Below are 22,158 nucleotides of genomic sequence, written 5' to 3' on the forward strand. Positions count from 1 at the left end.
AGTCACCCCATCTCTCTGAGCTTCCGTCTCTTCATTCTATGTTCTGGCGCTCTCCCAAGGGGCTCCTCAGAGTAGGCAGGCTCTAACCTCAGAGTGAGTGAAGTGGGGTGGGTGAGGGCTGCGCCGCTGTTTGAGGGTGGTTATGTGTGTAGGTGTGGGGCTTAAGCAAAAAATGGTTCCTAAGTGTCCATCTTTCTATCAGAACCTTAAACACATCCATGCAGGGACAGCTTCCTAGCTTGCTGGAAAGGTGCACACCCCAAACTGACACTCGTGACCCACAAGCATGGCAGGCCTGCCTAAGTTGAGTGCCAAGGACAAAGGAGTTATTAGTTCAGACTTCTGAGGACCTTACAGAGCTGCTGCCTTCGGCCTCCTTTGGCTTTCTGCTGGTCTTACAGGGGCACCTTCACATCTCTTTTGGTTGTTGTTGTTGTTGATTGTGCGGCTTGAACTCGGAGCCTTGGCTCTGTCCCTGAGCTCTTTTGCTCAAAGCTGGCACTCTACCACTTTGTGTCACAGCCCCACTTCTGGTTTTCTGGTGATTTATTGGAGGTAAGAGTCTCACAAGACTTTCCTGCCCGGGCTGGCTTCGAACCGTGGTCCTCAGATCTCAGCCTCCTGAGTAGCTAGGATTACAGGTGTGAGCCATCGGTACCCAGCTCATTTATTTCTTTATTTTCCCTTCTTCAGTCTTCCCTCTTCCTGCCCGCCTCCCCTCCCTCCCCGCAACCCTAGGGTCTCCTGGAACCCAAGATGACTGCTTGGCGCTAGACCTCTTGTGTGGCCCCGCCCACCCCGAGGGTCCCGCCACATGTCATTGGCTCAGTCCCACCCCACCAGGCCCCGCCCCCCGCTGGGCCCCGCCCCTCACCGGTCTTGGGGTCCACGGTGAAGTGGTGCTCGCCGTCCAGCACGCTGTACACCAGGCGGGCGCTGCTGCCGTAGGTGGGGTCGTCCGCATCCGAGGCTATCACCTGCATCACTGACGTGCCTGGGCCCGGGGGACCAAGCGGGACAGTGGTCATCTGGAGCTCGGAGTTCCGTCCTCCGCACCCGGGGGAAACCGGGACCCGGGACCGTGGACACCCGCGCGGCTCCACGCACCCCCCCCCCAGCCCCCGGCTCGGCCCCAGCCTGTTTCCTGACCCGGCCCCTGCGAGGACTCGGGTGCACATCTCTCGCGGGCTTCCCAGCTGTGGGGCTCTCTGGCAAGGAAAGGCAGTGGCTCTGCACCTTGCTTTCCTCTTGGTCCGATGGGGATGGTTCTAGTCCTCGGTCAGGGGTGAGGGACATGAGCAGAGGGGGGATGGCAGCCATCCCGAGCAAGTTCAGGTCAGCGTGAGAGGCCTGGCTGGAAAGCCCACAGGACCCTCCCCGCTGCAGCCCCTCTGCGGTCCTCCGGGGCTGGTCTCCCTGCCCCTCTGTGGCAGAAGGGACGGCCAGAGGGCCGCGTCCATCCCGGCTTTGCCTCTGAAAAGTAGTTGGCTGTGGGCCCGGGTTCCTGCTCACCCCTCCTCCTGGTGCCCAGACAGCCCCCTCTGGGCGCGGGCGCGCGCGCGCGCACACACACACACACACACACACACACACACACACACACTTCTCATGCACTGCACGTAGGCTGCCGGGGAGAGTATAAATTGGATAAAAGTCCATCAAACAGCGGCAATTAAGTTATTGATTTTCGACGCTGCCTCATTAAACCGGGAGCTTCTCTCGGCCTGTCCCAGAGATGGCTCTAATTTGACATCATGTTCAATTTGACGAAAGCAGGGCTTGGGACGTGAGGCTGGCCTGAGTGGGGGAGGGATCTGGTGGAGGGGCCGGCAGAGCCTTATGGGCCACCCAAATCTTTCCAGACAGAAAAGGGAGGTGGACGATCCAGAGAGCTCAGGGTATGACCCAAAGGAGGAGAGGGAGACCCTTGCTTCCGGGAGGTGCCCTCCGGGGCTGGGCTGAAACTGTCGGGGCTCACAGAACAGCTTGCTGGGAGGTGAGGCCAGTTCACTGCGTGGCTAATGAGTGAGTGTGGAAGTGCTACTGCAGCAGTTCTGCTAAGCCCAGCCCACCGCCCGCCTCTCCCGCCTCCAGCCTGGGGCTCTCCATCATTCCAGACAGACACATGTATTTATTTTTTCACTCCTTTGCATTCCTCATTTTCCTCTCTGGGTCCCCCTCCCAGCCGGAACCTCCTAGGCTGGCCCTGCAATGCGCCTCTCTGGCAGCTCCAGCTCCTCGGCTGGAGTCAGAAGCTAGAAGAGGGGGAGCAGGCCCCCCTCCCTGTTGCTGGCACCAGGGACTTCTGCTCAGGGCCCAGGGAACTGCCCCAGCTGCCCCCACGGCTGCACAAAGAAGGGAAAGGCAGGAACTTTGTTGAGCATCCACTGCGTATGGGAGTCACTGGCTCTTAAATCCATCCATTCAAGGCAGGCTCCAGTCACAGTTGTAATTCTAGCTACCCAGGAGGCTGAGATCTGAGGATCGTAGTTTGAAGAAAGCCTGGGTAGTGACATTCGTGAGTCTCTTATCTCCAATTAACCACCAGAAAGCTGGAAATGGCAAGTGAGAGCACTAGCCTTGAGCAAAAAAAAAAAAAAAAAAAGGCTAAGGGATAGTGGCCAACACACACACACACACACACACACACACACACACACACACACAGACACACACACACACACAGACACACACACACACACACACACACAATCCTCTCTACTCTAGAAACATCTCAGGAATGCCCAGTGGCTTCTCTAATATTCCAGATGAGGGAGAGACTTAGCTGAGAACATGGCAGGATTTGAACCCAGGTCTGCAATGCCAATGCTGACAAAGCGCAGCGCTTTGGGGGTTCCAGTGTCCACACAGGCAACAGTCACTTTGAAGGTGGCCTGGTGTAGGGAGTCACAAGCACTGTGGCTTATTACAGACTTGACCTTGGGCACATCACAGAGCCCCTCTGCGCCTCAGCCTCTTCATTTGAGAAATGAAGGTGACAGTGCTACCGAGATCCTGAGATGGCCTGGAGAATTCAAATAGATTTCTGCATTCAGCACCAAGGACACGCCTGGCCCTCTCTAAGAACCCAATAAGCGCAGGTGGCTGTTGTCTCGGGTGGCAGCGCGTGCTTGTCTGTCACGGCATGGCAAGGCACGGTGTCTCGCTCACAGGGCTTGGTGAGAGAAACTACACAAGGCGTCAGGCTCACAATGGCACCGAGAATAAACGGCGACAGTTGTAACTGCGATGAGGAAGCCAGCGTCTCCCCCTTGCTGATTTCCTCCCTCCCTCCCCTGCATTTGCAAGTCACAGTGCTGGGCTGAGTGACTCCCTTGGGACATGGCTAAGCCCCAATCACCCCCCTCCTCTCTCCCTGGCTGCATCCCAGGGACTCCCTCAGGGATGCTGGAGTCATCTCCCCAATCCGGGATTCTTTATTGCAGCCATTACAGTTAATGCCCGCACGTGGGGCTGGCGTAGGGTTGTAGGGTGGCCCTGCCACACACCCCTCCCATCTGCTCCAGCCAGCAGCAGCTCCCCAGAACCGGAAGACAAAGGGGTGCCAGGTTTGTGGTGGTTCTAAGGCCACCTTTCAGGTCAGCTTTGGCAGGTTTAGCAGTTGACAAAGTTACAATGTGCTATATCTCCCATGCCCATTTGGACTGCACAGTAACTCTGACACATTGGGGGGGGTGTCACACTTTACAGTGTTGGTGTAAACACCCTCATGATGGTCCAATTTCAAGCCACCAATCTGCTCCTGGCTGGCCCACAAGACTTTCAAAATCAATATGTGACTCTTGCAAGCTGAAAGCCATGACTATATATTACTGTCCAATAATAATGATAAGCACAGATTATACTTATCGAATAACTACTTTGTGCTAGACACAATGATGTAAGCCCTTTACATGTATTATCTTGTGGAATTTACCCAAGAAAGGCTTGCATTAAGCCCTAATAAGATTTCTACTTAACGGCTGGGCACAGTGGCTCATGTCTATAATCCCAGCTACTTGAGAGGCAGAAGCCCACAGGATTGAGGCCAGCCTAGGCCAAAGGTTATCAAGACCCCATGTCAGTCCACAGTTGGATGTGGTGGCCCATGTCTGGCATCTCAGCAATTTGGGAAGCACAAATATAGCCGAATCAAGATTCAGGCCAGGCTGATAAATCTGAGGCTCCATCCAAAACCAATAACTAATGCAAAAAGGACTGGGGATGTGGCTCCAGTGGGAGAGCACCGATCTAGTAAGTACAAGGCCTCGGAGTTCAAACTCCAGTACCATCACACAGAGGCTGGGTCAAATAGTGAACGTCTTTGCGCCTCACTTCCCTCTTGGGAACCTGTGAGAACTCAAATTATAGATGGCCGAGTTCAGCACCAAGGGCAGAGCCTTGGCTAAGTGCCCAGGTTCAAAGCCAGACTTGCCACAGTCGCGCTGTAAGAAGTAGGGTTCTCTGTGCTTCCGTGCAGCACTTCTGCAGTCCAGACCGGCATGGGCAGTGCTGGTCCCCTCACTCTGGGTTATGAGGACCCGGGACCCCAGGGCCTCCCTGGGGGAGGTTACATTTGCAAAGGCTGCTCCTGGGAGAGCAGGAAAACCAGTGCTGCTCCACCTGGTCCTGTGGCATGGGTCTCCTGGGAGCTTTAAAATGAAACAGCTGCTGAGCCCGTCCCAGGCCGATTAAACAGGACTCATGGGATGGAGCCCAGGCAAGGGAGCTTATTTAAGCTCCAGTGAGTCTGGCACGTCTTCCGGGCTAGGAACACATGCCTGGACCTGGCCCCCTGGGAAATGGACGAGGAAACCGAGTTGTGGGGCAGGGTGGGGGTGGGGGGTGCTCAAGGACTTTCCAAAGTCACATCATCAGGAAAAAGTAGGGAAAGATTCTGACCTGAGGTCACACCAGGAGACGACAGTAAGTACACCGCATGCCACCTGGACTCCAGAGCTCCTTCCGGCAGTCTCCTGAGAGGAGATGTCCCTCCCACTTCCAAGGTGGGCTTTAAGATCCTAGTCCCAAAGCCAGCTGCAATCCCAGCTACGTAGGAGGCACAAATAGGAGGACTGTGATCTGAAGCCCAGTCTAGGCAAAAACTTGAGACTCTATCTAAAAATAACTGAAATAAAAGGGCAGGGGGGGATGGCTCAAATGGCAGAGCATCTGTCTAGCAAGCTTAGGACCCTCAGTTCCAACATCACTGACTGTACTACAAAAAGAAAAAAGAAAAGAAAAGAAAAGGAAAAAGTCCTACCACATCCATCCTCACCCTGTACCATCAGTGAAGTCTTCCCACCTGTCTGGCCTTCAGGAAGGAGTATTTGAGTGGCCCACTATGAGTCTCTGAGACACTATGAGGATTACCCAGTTTAAGAGGCAGTTGATGGCTGGAGGCATGGTTCAAGTGGTAGAGCGCCTGTCTAGTAAGTGTGAAAATTGGAATTCAACTCTAGTCCCACCAAAACCAAGAGAAAGTCCTGGGCCTTTGGGTGTGTGGTGGATATCCAAGGGGGCTTACTGCTCCCCTTCTCTGTATGCTCGGGAGGCTCTTGGGTTGCATCCTTGGCCTACACCCCCTGGGCACCAGCAGCAGAGGCAGCGGGCTCCTCTACTCCCCTCATCTCCCGTGGATCTGCCCAGCTCTGACACACCTTAACCTGGAGCAGAACTGGACCCGGTGTCCTGACTTGTCTCCAAACACCGGTTCTTTGCCAGGGACACCTGAGGCCACAGGTGGGTCCGCCTTCAGCGTGGGCGGAGCTCCATGATGATGATGATGAGGAGGAGGAGGAGGAGGAGGAGGAGGAGGACGATGATGGTGGTGATGGTGACAGACTCTCATTCCAGCCTGTGCTGGCTGCAGGAACACCCCCAGCAGATGGGGTTTGGTCTATTCTTCTGGTAAACGGAGATAACGCTTTATCTCCTCTGCTCCCCAAGATGTGGAAGACCCCCGAATGAGAGGAAAGGGATGAAACCCATCAGAAAAGAACACAGCCTTCCTCCAAGGTGATCAAGGGTCCTTATTATGAAGATGATGGTAATTATTATCATCCTGCTTCTTCTCTACCTCCTGGCTGCCCCGCTGCGTTCGGGGATACCCTCGACTCACATTTAGCTTCTCAAACATTTATAAAAATAAAAAAATGAGTCCCGCCCCCTGCTGCTGCTGGCGCTGCACAGAGTGCTTTCCATTAAAAATTAAAAACCACTTGTCGAGTCCCTGGGAATGCTCAGAAAACACAGGAAACACCCCCCCCTTCTCAGACTCCTCCTCCTCCCTCCCTCCCCTCAGCTTCCTCTTCAATCATCACTTATAATATGGCTGCTGGGCTGGGCTTGACCTCGCTTCCGGCTGCCCTGCCAGGTAAGGGGGCCTAATGTAGATGGATGACCCACAGGGGATGCTGGATGTGCCTGCCAAGAGGTGGCAGGGCCAGAGACAGGTGACAGAGGCTGTGACACAGAGGGGCGAGGTGGGAAAGCAGAGCAGAGCGGCCTAGGGGTAGAATGTGGGAGGGGAAAGGGGGGAAGTGTAGTCACAGACTCGGAGAAGATGAACAGAGACACAAATGTCTGAAGTAAGAGGGAACAGTGGGAGTAGAGATGCAGAGCAGAAAGGTGACACCCCAACTCTTCTATCATCCCATGTGGAGCCTGCCGGCTCTCTGCCCGCACCTCACTTCCACAGCCCCCTGTGATTTAGTCTAGTGGCCTTGCTTGCTCGGGACAGCAACCTTCTAAGTACCTGCAGAGCCCCCTTCTTTTGGTGACAGAAAGTAAACCTCGTTGCTTATAACTTAGCTCATCACTTACTCAGCACCCACAGAATGCCTGCTACGCACCCCAAGGGCAAGAAGGTGGCTCTGCACCCCAGTGCCACGGGGGCACAGGGCCTGGCACTGAATGGTTTTGTTGATGGGGAGGGGGGAGGAGTGGGCATGTTCTTCCCTGCCCCTAAGGCCAGGGCCTCTGCTCCCCCCCCCCCCCCCAGGAACTCCTATCCCATTTATCCCTCCCCGGCCGGGGGAGTGAGAGCCAGTGCTGTTGCTAGGCAAGGAGATATTGCACATATAGATCTTCCTGGACTTTAATTAAAAACATCTTTAGAAGTTGTCTCTGCAGAGGCCAGCGATTGATTCCTGGCTTGGGCCTGCGGGCTGCTCAGCCACACTCTCTCTGGCTGCTGACGGGACAATCTCCCACGCGGCTGCCGCTCTCTCCCGAACGGCACCCATGGGACACACCCTGCCTTCTGCCACCTTCTCCTTTCCTCTCTGCCATCTCCCCTCCCTCCCCAGGTCCTGAACTCAGGACTCAGACAGCCTGCTTTGCCTTTTTTTTCATTCACCTTCCCCTCCTGTGCCTCAGTTTCTTTAGCTATAAAATAGGGGTGTCTGCAGTTAGCTCAGGGGAGTCCCTTGGGAGGCCAAGTGTACTCAGGGCTGGGAAAGGGAGTTCGCAGCTGGAAAGTCCTGAGCAAGGATTTGTCTCCCCAAAAGGACACCCTGGAGGCTGAGCCCCATCCCTGGGGCTCCAGTCCCCAGCTCCTGGGTTAGTTCTGGTTCTCCTGCTTTCAATGTGGTGTTTCAGACAAGCCTCTCTACCTCTCATTGCATTTATTTCCTTCTCTGCAAAATGAGGACAGTAATACCTGCCCTGCTCATTCCCCAGGACTGCGGGGATAAAGGGAAATCGCTCTATGAAAGCAGTGTTGGCTGATAGCTATTATTTAGTGAGTGTCCCAAGCTGTACTACAAAACAGGCTTTTCCCATCCATTAAAGACGCTGCTCACAAAGGAATGGGACCCACGAGCGTGTGGCAGTGGCGGTGGCAGCAATCCCTGTCCATTCCCACAGTCCATGGAGCCCCAATCCCACGGTCCAGCAGTGCCAGTTCTAGGGCCTCATTGCCACCACATTTTCCCTCTTTCTCCAAACAAACATCATTAATCCATCATGGCACTCCTTTCAGCTGAGCCTGAGTGCCACTTTCCATCCCACCATACAGCTCTAGAGCCACTACCAATCGATCAGCGCTGGCACAGATGGAAGTGACTCCTGCCCTCTGGGATGGGGGTAGTGCCCTGCTTCCCTTCCAGACCCCACACAGGGCAGCAGCATTCACTGACTCAGAACCAGCTATTTTAAGTTTTCTACTTCAATGGGTCTCTACACCAAGGCCACTGGGGGTGGAGCTAGGGGACTCATCCCTGTAAGCCCTACAGAGCCCAGTACACTGGAGGCCTTGTACACCATGGGTGCTAATAAACATGGGTGGATTTAATTCAATTACTTATCTTTAAATCCTTGGCAGTGCCTAGAATAAAGGAGCAGCTAATAAATGTGTACTGAATTAAATCTCTCATTCCTGTATCCTCAATAGGCCCGAGAACAGGGGCTTGTACACAGCTGGCATCAATAAGTGGGGAGATCCCAAGAGCTATGGGAGCACTGCAGGAGGAACGCGCTGTCTACCGCCCCGTCATGACGCCTCGGAATGGTGGTCCAGGCCAGCTCTCCTCCGCTGGCCTCCAGCTCTAACCTCTCTCTCCCGGCTGATGGCCTCCAGAAACGTGTCTCTAGCCCCGTCTCTCTCCAGAGTTCCCAGTAGGTGTATCCAACCTAACACACCCAGGGGGCTACTTGTTCTTTCTTTGTCTTCAAGGAATGTGGTCTTCCTGGAGCTTTCTGCCTCCATCGTGGCGGCGTCATTCCTTCCAGTTCTCTGGTCTCCTGGGCCAGCACTCCTGCATCCCAGGCCCTCCCGGACCCCAATCAACAGCTGGATGCCAGCTGCCCGCCTTCACCGGTGGCCTTCATTCTGCACCACTACCCGTCTCCTCCACACCCCCCTCCTTCCCACCTTGCCCAGCGCCATCACCTACCGGGCAGCCAGCATCGCCCACCCGGCAGCCAGGGCATTCCTTTAGACCCTGTCTCGCCCAGATTACAACACAAATCCTCCAGGGCTGCCATGGCCTGTGGGATTCTTGAACTAACTGGCCTTCCATCCTTCCCTGCCTTCCTTCCTCTCCCTCCCTCCTCTTCCTCTCCCTCCCTCTCCTTCCTCTCCCTCCCTCCCCTTCCCCCTGCTCTTCCTCCCTCCCTCCCTTCCTCTCTGTCCTTCCCTTCCTTCCTTCATCTCTCCCTGGCTACTCTTCCTTCCTTTCCTTCCTTCCCTTCCTCCTTTTTACCCTCCCTCCTTCTCTCCCTCCCTCCCTCCATTCCTTTCCCTTCCCTTCTTTCCCTCTCTCTTCCCCCCTCCTTCCCTTCCTTCCCCACAGTACTTGGGTTTGAACTCAGGGCTTCATGCTTGCTCATCTGGCACTCTACTCCTTGAGTCATTCCGCCAGACATTTTACATTGGTTGTTATCTCTCTCTCTAAACCCAGGCCAGCTTGGATACTGTGATCCTCCTATTTGTGCTTTCCTTTGTCATTGGTTGAGATAGTCTCTCAACTTTTATGGCCTCCCATGGATCTCTGCCTCCCATGTAGCTAAGATTACAGGCCTGAGCCACCCCTCCTGGCTGCTGGTCTGTCTTCTTAGGTGTTCAGATACTCTTCCCCCTCGTTCACGCCTCTTCACAGTGACCTCCTGGCTAGCCCACAAATGTGACAAGCCCACTGGACCTCAGGGCCTTTGCACTTGCAGTTTCTTGTGCCTGGAACATTCTCTTTCTGGCTCTATAGTTCTCCAAGTGAGATCCACAGTAGGCAGCGTGGCCAGGAGTTCGTAGCTTTCACACACAGGTGCCATCCATCTGCTCATTTATTTCCCCCCTGTCGTCATAGAGGGGCTTCCTAAGGGGCTGGAATGGCATGGGGCATAGAGTAGTCACTCAATAAGTATTTGTGGCCTGAATGAACCCCCTCCATTCTCAGAAGGAGGGCAGGGCCAGGCCCAAGGTTGCGTGGGCACGGGGAGGCTGGGCCCCCTCCTTAGAAGCTAGCGCCCCCCCCCCACTTCCTTCGCCTTTTAAGCTCTGAGTGGTTTAATTTGCGCACGGCTGCCTTTCATGTCCCGAGCCGTGCCCAGGCTCCCTCTGATCTGCCGGCCGCTGGGCCCCACTGCCGCTTGTCCGCACCGCCCTGCCCAGCCCGGATCAGGAGGCTCAGTAATTGTGACTGATTTTCAAAGCAGCCCGGAGTTCCTGCGTGTGCCCGGCTGTCAGATCCGCTTCCCTTTCAAAAAAGTTGCTCAAATGAAATAAACTAATTTAATTTATGCCTCTTCCCTCTCCCTCTTGGGTTCTCCCGGCTTGTCCAAATTGAGTCACCCGGCCTTCCTTTCTTCTAAGTGTGATGTGGGAGCTGGCGGGCTGGGAGAGGGAGGTGCGGCTGGAACTCGAGCCAGGGCCTCCCACGATCCATGCGACCTTGGATGAGCCCGGCCCCTCCTGGACCCCAGTGTCCCTATCTGTGAAATTTAAGGATCCTTGTACCTCTAACAATCCGGGGGGGAAGGAAGGGGGGGCAAGAGGGGGCGGGGGGGAGCCCAGCCGCTGAGCATTCGCAGGCTTCCCAGGGACTGGGTGCATCTTTCCCTCCCTCTTGGCCTGAGTATTCCCATCTGCTCAGTGGGGACATTGAGACCAGCCCTACGCTGGAGCCCCAGGGAGGGAGAAGTAGTGATGGACAGGAAGTAAAGGACAGACAGGCCACTGCAGTGGCTGTGGGAGGAACCTGCTCTCCATTGTGAGGTAGTTTTTGTCCTATTGGTACCGGTTCTGAGCCTTGAACTCAGGGCCTGGGCCCTGTCCCTGAGTTTTTTCACACAAGGCTGGTGTTCTACCACATAAGCCACAGCTCTACTTCCGTCTTTTTGGTGGTTAATTGGAGATAAGGGTCTCACGGATTTCCCTGCCCATGCTGGCTATGAACTGTGATCTTCGGATCACAGCTTCCTGAGTAGCTACAATTACAGGCATCGTCTGGTGTCACAGACTCCCTCCCAGCTCCGAAGGTGAGCAGCAGCTTTCAAAAGCCAAGTTGGAGCTGGGTGCTGTTGGCTCATGCCTGTAGTTCTAGCTATTCCTAGCTACTGAGGAGGCTGAGATCTGAGGATCGTGGCTTGAAGCCAGCCCAGGCAGCAAAGTCTGTGAGGCTCAGATCTCCCACAAACGACTCAGAAAAAGGCAGTGCTGTGAATCAAGTGGTAGAGCGCTAGCCTTGAGCAAAAAGAATCTCAGGGACAGAGCCTAGACCCTGAGTTCAAGCCCTAGGACCAGCAAAAATAAAATAAAATAAAAAAAGACAAGTTGGCCTGGGTCCCTCTTGCCTGCTTGCTGCCTGCTTCCCTTGATCCTTTCAGATATGGACTCCATTTCCCCCTTTAGTGACAGCACTCACCACCTTCCTGGTGGTCAGTTTGAAGCAAAGGCAGACAAGACCAGGTCTTCTTAGGGCAGAGTTTAAGTGAGGAGTGGGGCTGCCGGGCTGGGCTGGGGGAACGTGGGCTGCCTCTGGCTTCCTGTGTGACCTATGACGTGGGGCCTGCCTCTCTGAGCCCATTCCTCCATTTGCACAATCAATTTCTGCATTCTTGCTGGGTTCGCTCTGCAGTTCCAGGTGCCCTGGCTGCTGACAACCTCCAAATTGAACTCAGCCGCCCAGACCTCCCCAGCCACTGCCTGTTCAAAGACCTTCACTGGACTAGCAAGGAAGGACTTCCAGCCCAGCACGACTGAAACCACACCCCCACTTCCCCTTCATCTCCCCGTCTGCTCCTCCTGCTCAGCAAATGGAACTCAGGTAGGTCAAATCCCCACTGTCATCTTAGAGAGCTTTCCCCCCGCCTCTCACACCCCCAGCCCATTAGCAAACACTTTCAGCTCTGCTTTCAAATGGTAGCCACAAAGCCAACCTCATCTCCACACCTCCATGGGTACCACCGAGCTCCAAGTCACCACCACATCCCATCTTGGCAACTGCCCCAAGCACAGTCCAGTCCTGGCCCTGTCCAACCACATCCAGGGAGCAGCTGCATGAAGCTGGCAAAACTTAAGCCAGAAGCCAGGTGTTGGTGGCTCACACCTGTCATCCTAGCTACTCAGGAGGCTGAGATTTGAAGATCACAGTTCAAAGCCAACCCAGGCAGGAAAGTCCATGACACTCTTATCTCCAATTAAGCACCAGAAAACCAGAAGTGGTGTTGTGGCTCACGTGGTAGAACGCCAGCCTTGAGTGAGAAAACTCAGGGACAGGGCCCATGCCCAGAGTTCAAGCTCCATGACTGACCAAAAAAAACCCAAAACAAAACAAAAAACTTAAGCCAGATCAGCTCATGCTTCTGAACAGAATCCTCCAGCTTGCTCAGCATAAAAAAGCAAAGCCCTGGTTTTGATCATGGCGGTATAATCTGATCACCTTGCTGCATTGCTTCAACCTCAGGGCCTTTGCACACACTGTTCCCTCTGCCCGAAATGCTTCTCCAGGGCCCATCATCTCATTTCCCTTCATTGCTTTAATGTCACATCCTCATAGTCATTGATCATGTCCCTGTCTGCCTGTCTTAGCTAGAGTATATTCTTCACAACCTCAGGGAGGGGATTGTCTACTATGGCCCCAGTGCCGAGCACATAGTAGGCATTCAACGAACAGGCACTAAATGAATGGATACATGAATGCACTCCAGCAGACGCACAGCATGTCACAGGAATAAATGCACAGGTCTTAAATGGCCCCCGTCAAGTTGTGCGTGTGCACACCCATACTCGGATGTGGGCAGCACAGGTTCCCCGAACGCACAGGTACACCATTCTCCTGGTGCCCTTCATCCAGCCCTACCTGCTAGCCACCTTTCCTCTATCACACTGCACGACGCACACTGCCCACAAGGCATCAGATTGGGGAACCTGGGCAAGCTGACCTGGAGGCCCCTCCCCACAGAGCCCTGCCTGGCCTCTACCATGCAGCCCAACAGCTGGAGGTCCAAGAGAGGCAGCCCTGAGCCGGGGCTACAGTGGGCTGCGTCAGGCCTGGTCTAGGACCTATGCTGCTGTTCCTTGTGCCTCTCGGCTGACCTGAACTCAGACATTAGGGCAGAAGGTAGCAGCTTACTGGTCACCCCATGACTGCCAGAGCCCAGGAGCCCAGGATAAGGGGGCCCCAATGTCTAGACAGCTATCTGGGTCCCACGGCCTATAGTCTCAGTGCGCTGTGGGTGCCCGTGTTCTGAGTGGGCTATGTCTCGTGTCTTCTGGCAGATGGGTGTTTTGGAACATCTGATTCCTTCTCTATTTGTACAGCTGTGTGCTGCACCACTGGTTACATACCATGCCCGCAGATGTGCCTCAGGGTCCCTCAGGGCCCCCCTGGGATCCCCCAGCAGTGGGTCTCAAAGAAATGGGGCTTCCTTGAGTGCAGTGAGCAAAATGGTCTGCGTGGCAATCATGCCTGCTGGTCCAGGCTGAGCACGGGAGTGTCTGCCCGGGGCTCTCCCCGTGCCCAAGCAGGTGGCTGGGCACACTGACGCTGTGTCCTGTGTGGCTACTATATCCAGGTAGAAGTGGTGGCCAGGTGTGAGGGGCGACCCCATTGAGGCTGGGGCTGGTGTTTAGTTGCTTGTGCCTGGAGACAGAATGGCATCTGAGTGGGAGTGTGTCCTGGGGCAGGTTGAACTTTCTAGAAGGGGCACAGTGGCACCTGTGTGTGTGTGTGACTGGTCTGGAGGCTGTCTGTGTGAGAGGTGGTGTCTCTTCATGGCTGTGCACTTGTAGATGTGTGTGTGACCACGGGGGAAGCGTGTCTTGGTGTCCATGTGTGTGTGGATCTGGCTGAGGTCAGGGGGTGTGCGGCTGGGCCTGTATCTGGGGCTATGTCTGGCCTCAGTGGACACCTGGGTTCTGGTCTACCTCTACCACTACCACCACTTCCACCCCTCCCCAGGCCTGGGGCAGCATATCTGCCTATTCTGTAGGCTCTTAGCAAAGCTAGGCAGCACCATGGTGGGGAGAGGAGGGAAGAGGCCCTGTCTTCTCCACCTCAGGCCCCGCCCCTCCTCCACGAGCCCTGCCCCTCCCACCGGCCCCTGCTCTAGGTCCGCCTTCCCCACATCAGGCCCTGCCCCTGCCATCAGGCCCCACCTTTCCCACCCTAGGCCCCGCCCCTTCTCCACGGGCCCTGCCCCTCTGTCCCGCCCCTACCCTTCAGGCCCCGCCTCCTCCGCCCCGGCCCCGCCCACCTGTGGGCGAGAGCTCCGCCACGCTGCCGATGTAGGGGCCGTGCAGGAAGCGCGGCTCGCTGTCGTTGATGTCCTGCACCTTGATGATGAACTCCGACTCGGGCTCCAGCAGCCGGTCGGTGGCGCGGTCTCGAGCCTGGGCCCGCAGCGTGTAGAAGGTTTTCTGCTCCCGGTCCAGGCGCTCCATGGCGTGGATGTCGCCCGTCAGCTCGTCGATCAGGAAGATGGTCCCGGCGCCCTCGCCGGAGATGGTGTACTTGATGGCCCCGTCACCCTCGTCGGAGTCCGAGTGGATCTGGGGAGGCAGGGAGGTTGGCCGGTGGAGGCGAAGGCGGACCCCAGGCCTGCCGAGCCCGGGCTCCACTCTCCCTTCTAGAAAGGTCTCTGGGCCTGTCCCCCTGGCCGCCGCCTCAGCACCTCGCCCAGCCTTGCCGGAGCGCAGAGCACCTGGCTGTCCCGGCCACGCCCAGCTCAGACGCAGTCTGGGTGAGAGGGGCGGCTTCCGGTCTGCCTCTAACCATGCCAGCGGCTTCCGGTCTGCTTCTAACCATGCCAGCTGCTTCCGGTCACCTCTCTAACCATGCCAGCGGCTTCCGGTCTGCCTCTCTAACCATGCCAGCGGCTTCCGGTCGCCTCTCTAACCATGCCAGCGGCTTCCGGTCTGCCTCTAACCATGCCAGCGGCTTCCGGTCGCCTCTCTAACCATGCCAGCGGCTTCCGGTCTGCCTCTAACCATGCCAGCGGCTTCCGGTCTGCTTCTAACCATGCCAGCTGCTTCCGGTCACCTCTCTAACCATGCCAGCGGCTTCCGGTCTGCCTCTCTAACCATGCCAGCGGCTTCCGGTCTGCCTCTAACCATGCCAGCGGCTTCCGGTCACCTCTCTAACCATGCCAGCTGCTTCCGGTCTGCCTCTAACCATGCCAGCTGCTTCCGGTCTGCCTCTAACCATGCCAGCGGCTTCCGGTCACCTCTCTAACCATGCCAGCGGCTTCCGGTCTGCCTCTAACCATGCCAGCTGCTTCCGGTCACCTCTCTAACCATGCCAGCGGCTTCCGGTCTGCCTCTCTAACCATGCCAGCGGCTTCCGGTCACCTCTCTAACCATGCCAGCGGTTTCCGGTTGCCTCTCTAACCATGCCAGCGGCTTCCGGTCACCTCTCTAACCATGCCAGCGGTTTCCGGTTGCCTCTCTAACCATGCCAGCGGCTTCCGGTCTGCCTCTAACCATGCCAGCGGCTTCCGGTCTGCCTCTAACCATGCCAGCGGCTTCCGGTCGCCTCTCTAACCATGCCGGTCTGCCTCTAACCATGCCAGCTGCTGGCTCATGGTGGCTCTCTGGGCTCTAGGATCCAGGGATATTCACGAGGGGGCTCAGGACTTGGGGCAGCGGTGGGTGAAGAGTGGAAAGGGATGGCGGAGAACAGGGATGCTGTTGTCGCCTGCCTGCCATGCACCAGGCATTGAGCTGAGCCCCGTGCATACGCCTTACACCAAGACTCTGTAAAACAGACCTTCCTTTTCCTACAAGGATGAAGTGGATGGACGCGCTGGACCATACCAGGAACTGTCTGGCTCCGGAATCTGGGCTGCCTCAATCTGCCCTAAAGCTCACAGAAAGGGAGAGGCGGTGCAGCCTGGCTAGACCATGGCTCGGGCATCCGCCTCTGGTGTGCCTTTGTATGAGTGGCTAGGTCTCTCTGGGCCTGTGGCTTCAAGTGTGACATAGCAATCATAACAGCATGTCCTCCTGGAGGAGCCAAGGGGCTTCCTGAGTGACAGGCCCCTAAGGCGCTCGCTTAGCAGCTGCTTGGCACAGTGGCACATGCAATAAATATCCAAGAGCCAGCGTGGCAGGGCGTGTCCCATGGAGAGGCCCACAGAAGGGAACACCCAGCCAGGTAGGCGCAAGGTGGACTGGGTTGGGGGGGGCAGGGGGGGCGGGGGGGGGGGGTGAGCTGAGCGTTGGGGTAGAAAAGAGGAAGGACTGTTTATGCAAATATGCAAAGACTTATGCAAATACTTTCACCACCAGTACAACTCATCTGTGCCAGCTGAAAACCTGCCCTGTCCCACACATAAAAAGCGTGCAATAGGTAGTAACTTTGTTATTATTCTTATGAGATAGTCATTCAGTATAACTGCAATTTCCCTCTGGTAGTGCTAGGTGCTAGACCACAGGCTGTTTTCACTACACTGAGATGGGCGGGTGGGGTAGGGGAGGACGGGGAGGAACCAGCAAGAAGTGGTCTGCAAAAACAAAACCAGAAAACAACAACAACAAGCCTGGCACTGGTGGTTCATGCCTGTAATCCTAGCTACTCAGGAAGCTGGTATCTGAGCATCAAAATTCAAAGCCAGCCTGGGCAGGAGAGTCCATGAGATTCTTTTTTTTTGGGGGGGGGGGTCTGGTCGTGGGGCCTGAACTCTGGGCCTGGGTGCTATCCCTCAGCTCTTCAGCTCAAGGCTAGCGCTCTACCACTTGAGCCACAGCGCCACTTCCGGCTTTTTTCTTTTTGTTTATGTAGTGCTGGGGAATCGAACCCAGGACCTCAGGCATGCAAGGCAAGCAAGCACTCTACCACTGAGCCAACTTCCTAGCCCCATGAGATTCTTATCTCCAATTAACCACCAGAAAACTGGAAGTAGCCTTGTGGCTCAAAGTGGTAGAGTGCCAGCCTTGAGCAAAAGGAGCTCAGGGACAGTGCCCAGGCCCTGAATTCAAGCCCCACAACCAACAGAAAAAATATATATCAGTGAATGTCCTGTTGCCCTCTGTGTTTCTGTGGAGATGGACATTAAGGAGACCATCTCTAAGACCCATTTTGGGGTCCCCTTGTCATGAACCCAATCCCCCCCCACATACACCCCAAGTACAACAGGTGCCAGGGAGCTGGGGATGGGGGAGGAGAGCCTGCCCCCTGCCACAAGGGAGGAACCGGGGCGTAAATTCTACTGGTGGAACTTGGTGTCTGAAAGGTGGATTATAGAAGTGCCATTTGGAAGATTGAATGGCTCATAAACATTTTCATATTTCATTAGCCGATTAATGGGCATCTCTCTCCTTTTTGGCGAGTCTGCTGATTCTCAGCAGAAATCGCGGGGAGTAAATGGAGGCGTCGGGTGGAAGCTTTCCGGGTCCCCGTCCTGTTATAGATTGCCCCAATTAATGCCCGTCCCGAGCTCCACTGAGAAGCCTTCTTCCTGTCCAGTTACTGTTAATAGATTTCTCATAAGTGGCTGGACTGTAAAAACCTCATAACTCAGTTTAATGCCCCCAATAAAATTATCTCAGGACGTCGGCCCTGAATCATCGGTGGTGGCGAGGATGAGATCTGTCTCTCCTTCTCACAGTTTCTGCTCTCAGTCCTCCTTTGGCAGGGGGTGGGGGATGGGGAGATGGGGGAGGGGTTCTGCTCCACCCACAGACCTGTTGCCTGCTGAGCTAAGTGGCACACATGCTACACCATGTGGTGGGGACAGATGCCACGGGGGGGGGGGTGGAGGGAGGGGCACCGCTGTGTTCTCACTGGCCACGCACCCTGCCCCAGGAAACACACTACTACATTTCTGATGTGAAACACAATGCACAGAGAGGGCAAACCATTTGCTGCATGGCACAGCCCTGCTAAACTTCAAACTCCAGTGCTCACCGATTGTCCATAGTCTGCCTCTGAGCCTGTTTTTCTCACACGAGGAATCAGATCGTGCATGACCTGACCACAGGTAAGGAGTTACTGAGTGCTGAGCGCTCTACCACCCAGGACCCTCTCAGTCACCTGGGTCTCCACGCCTGCCCTGCAGTCCTGAACATTTTCACTCAGCTCTTGGGCAGGCGGGACTCGCTTCTTGGGGAGGAGTGGAAAGGAGGGAAGAGGAACGGGGATGATGTCATGGATGTTCTTCTGTGAAGCATGATGCTCGGGGAGCTCACGCTGGGGTCCCAGGGGCTGCTCCCTGGGGACTGCAGAGTCACGCAGGGCCGAGCGGCCTGGGTAGGGGAAGCAGACCTCAGCACTGTGGATCTGAGTGGGGCCCGGCTCTGCCCCTGAGCGGAGAGGGCGCTTGGCCCTGTCCTCGCTAGATCATTTCTCAGCTATAAGCTGAGCAACAGCTGAGGGTCAGACGTGCCACAGACTGTCGGCAAGCATTCTGGCCTGACTTGGTGGAGTATAAAAATGGATCTGAACTTGCAGGGGAAGAGCCTGATGGGCCGGGGGGCGGGGGGAGGGAGGGAGGTCCCTGGGCATCAGCTCGGTCTGAGTACCAGTCCACAGCAGAGGATGAGGGAGAGAAGAGGGAAGGAAGGGCTGCAGCTCGTTGCTGAGCCACAAGGCCGCGGAGTGGCCACCTTGACACCAGTCTTGCCCTGACCCCGATGGGCCACGGCCATCAGTGGCCTCTTCTTGCTGAGCTTCCATGTCGTCATTGGGAAAGGGACCTCAAGTCACAAATCAAGAGGCAGAGTGGCCTTGAAGTCCAGAGTCGCTGCCGCCAGCACTGGCTCTGCCAGAGACCTGTTGCACGGCCCGGACAAGCGGCTTCCTCCATCTAAGCCTTGCTTTCCCCATGTGTAAAGGGGGCCGGCATCGCTTCCCCACGGGCTGCGAAGATCCTGAGATGTATGGGGGCTCCTGGCACCCGTAGGCGCACACCCCCTTTCCCTCCCTGGCCTCAGAAGGGATTACAGCTGCACCCCAACTCCCTGCACAGGACCAGACGCAGTCCTGGCTCGCCGAGCGGGGGCCTCTGCCAATGCCTCCCACCAGCCCCGGGCCCTGCCCAGCACATGCACCTCTTCCACATCCCCCCGAGCGCCTCATGGCGGCACACCTCTGTCCCCGGCTGTCACAGGCCACTGTGGGCTGTTAAGACCAACTCTGCTGAGCACCTAGTGCCCGGCACACACCAGGTACCCTGATGGCAGCCGCAGGGAAAACACAGGTGTGGGAAAACTGAGCATGTGCTTGCATCATACATGGGCATGTGCATGTGTGCACATGCCATGCGGACACACGTGCAAATGTGTATTGCAGTGTGAACCTGTATGCATGGGTGTGAGCATATGTGTAAATGCGTTGCATATGCAGGCTCACATGCATGTGTGGATCTGTGAGAGGGTGTACATGTGTACACACATGTTTACATGTACACATATGCATGAATTATGCATAGCCAGTTGGCTATGGCTGTGTATACATAGGTGTGAGAACATGCATATGTGTGAATGCATTGTGTGTGTGCATACACGGGTGTGCACACAGCATGAGGTTGCACGCTCCTTGCGTGCAGAGCAGATGGCTGTCGGTGCCTACCCCTGCAGCACCCAGCCCAAGCCTGGCAGCAAACGCTGAATAAATGAGCACGAACACCACAGCACCCTCCTGGGATTTCGAGAAGCTGGTCTGGGCTCTGTCCCCAGGCACGTGAGCTGAATGGGGAGGATGGTTACTGAGTACCTGTAATGTTCAGGGAAGTTCTACACTCTGTACCATTTATCTCTGGCAGTCTTGTATTGATCCTGCAACTGACTCCCAGAGGCCCAGAGAGGGCCCACATCCTACCCAAAGTCACACAGCTCAGAAGGACACCCAGAGGCTGGGGAGACATAGCCTGGTTCTTAGCATGGCATCTAGTATGCCTATCCCCCTTCCACCTCCCCCCGACCTGCCAAGGGCCTCGGTCATAAACAACAGGAAAACACCAAAGTAATGGCTTCCCTTCCCAGGGGGCTGAAAAGTGGGATTTACAAGGCCATTAATTACTTCCTCCTAATTAAATCAAAATTAAATGCGAGCAGAGGTACGTTTTCCTTATTAAAGACAATTAAACGGACAGCGAGGCTACGCAAATAAAACGAGTCTGGGACTTCAATGGAAAGCAAAACGAGTCTGGGACTTCAACAGAAAGCAAATCAAATAATAATAATTTTTTTTCCAAAAAAGCCTCCCCCAGAATGCACGAGGTCTGCTCACACCCCACGTTCCTCGTAAACCAGGAGTTCATCAATTTTCTTTAAATATTAGCAACTTAATTAAATCTGTGCTCCTCCCCACTCTAATCCTGCCGTAGATCTAAAATAGAGCTCACCCCCCACAGAAGTTGGTCATAAGTGCTGACCCTATAATTCTATCTTTAAATTTTTTTTTCTTTAAAAATCCTACAAAATCCACATCCAGCTTTCCAAAAGCCTCGGGGGAAATTACAGTTCGGAAAAGGGATTAGTCCAAGCACCCGGATCTTTGGAGGTGCTGGGGTTGCCGTTGGAAGGTCCATGGCGGGGGGGGGGCGGGGAGGGGGGGAGGCCTGGGGGTCTGAGCCACGGGGGCCCGGGCGACCACCGCCCAGCTTCCTGCGGGTGCCGACAGGAGCCCTGCGTGAGTGATGGAGAGGGAGGCCCTGTGAAGTAGGTTACGGTGGGCGCCCGGGGTTCACTCAGCCTGGTGCTGTTGCTAAGCTACCTTTGCAATCCGACAAGGACGGATGCTCAGAGCAGCTCCCTGGAGCGGGGACCAGGAAGCCACGGATGCACTGAAACCACGGAGAAGTCCTCTCTCCTTGAAGAGCGAGGAGCACAGTACGAGTGTGTGTATGCACGCCTGCACGCACACATGTGCACACACATGAACTCCTATATGAGTGGCTCGATGGACAAGGGAAACGTGCTTAAAAAAGAAAAAAAGCCCGGGCTCACATGTTGAAGGTGATGACAGTGTCCCTCAAATTAGTAGTGAAATTCTGGGGTGCCAAGAAGGCTTTGGGGTCCCAGGGCAGGCTTCCTAGAGTGTGTGGGTGCAGTGTGCACACCAGGGTGTCCAATTGTGGACACGTGCCTAGCACAGAACAAGCCACGGGGCTCTTCTAGGTTCTGACTTGGGGAAACTCACCACAGTCGTTTGAGCAGGTCTTAGCAATACCCCACTCCACAGACAAGAAAACTGAGGCACAGAGAGATTAGAGATGTGGCCAGGGAGACGGGTTATGAGCAGAGTGGACAGGCCCTGGTCATCCCCCGAACCACACTACCCCCCTTCAGGGGGAAGTGTGCTTGGGGAGTGGAGTGCAGTGCCACACACACCTGTAATCACGGCTAATACTTGGGAAGCAGAAATGGGGAGGATCGTGGTTTGAGGCTAGCCTAGGCCAAACATTAGTAAGACTCCATTTCAGCAACTAAGTTGAGTCTGGGGGAAAACACCTGTCATCCCAGCTACCAAGGAGACACAGTAAGAATTTCCAGGTCTGAACAACAACAATAAAAAGCATCCTATCTGAACAATAACCTAAAAGGGAAAAAATTGCTGAGGGTATGGCTCAAGCCGCAGAATGCCTGCCTAGCAAGGGTGAAGCCTTGAGTCCAACCCCAGTACTGCAAAATGGAGAGGAAGGGAGGGAGGGAGGGAGGGAGGAAAAAACGGTGTCGGGCAGATGTTGGCAAAAAGACAGGGACTTCCCCCTCCCGCAAACCCTGCTTTCTTGTAGGGGGCCTGGAGGACGGGGAGCAGGAGGGAGAAGTGGGGAGCAGGAGGGAGAAGTGGGGAGCAGGAGAGGGAGAAGGGAGAGCAGGGGAGGGAGACAGGGATGGAGGAAGATGTCCTTTAAGAGGCCACAGGGAGGAGGGAGCGGCCCCAGGGCCCACCCGGTGCCCTGGGATTCTTGGCTTGAAGTGGACAGAGAGCTAGCATCTGGACACTGTGTTCTCTGTATGTGTGTGTCAGCACTGGGGCTTGAACTCAGGGCCCAGGTATTACTCTTGAGCTTTTTGGCTCAAGGCTGTCACTCTACCACTTGAGCCACAGCTCCACTTGCAGCTTTTTGCTGTTTAATGGAAGATAATTAAAAGTCTCACAGACTTTCCTGTCCAGTCTGGCTTCCAATCACGATCCTCACATCTCAGCCTCCTGAGTATCTACAAGGACCGATGTGAGCCACCTGTGCCTGGCAAGGCACTGCAGTTCTTGGTTG

The 22,158-nt window shown here is 55.5% G+C and overlaps 1 protein-coding gene across 1 annotated transcript in view; it reads right to left on the reverse strand.

Annotated features, from left to right (window-relative positions):
- The window catches only part of Cdh22 (cadherin 22), a 66,464-nt gene that overhangs the window by 41,962 nt on the left and 2,344 nt on the right, over positions 1-22,158 (reverse strand). Inside the window, exons 2-3 of the mRNA XM_069989890.1 lie at positions 14,197-14,491; positions 875-994 (exon numbers count right to left, since the gene is read on the reverse strand). Of these exons, the coding sequence (XP_069845991.1) occupies positions 875-994; positions 14,197-14,491 (415 nt within the window). The remainder of the gene's footprint in view (positions 1-874; positions 995-14,196; positions 14,492-22,158) is intronic.

Source organism: Dipodomys merriami, unplaced genomic scaffold (genome assembly GCF_024711535.1).
Source record: "Dipodomys merriami isolate MVZ:Mamm:240054 unplaced genomic scaffold, mDipMer1.0.p SCAF_39, whole genome shotgun sequence".
Classification (NCBI taxonomy): domain Eukaryota; kingdom Metazoa; phylum Chordata; class Mammalia; order Rodentia; family Heteromyidae; genus Dipodomys; species Dipodomys merriami.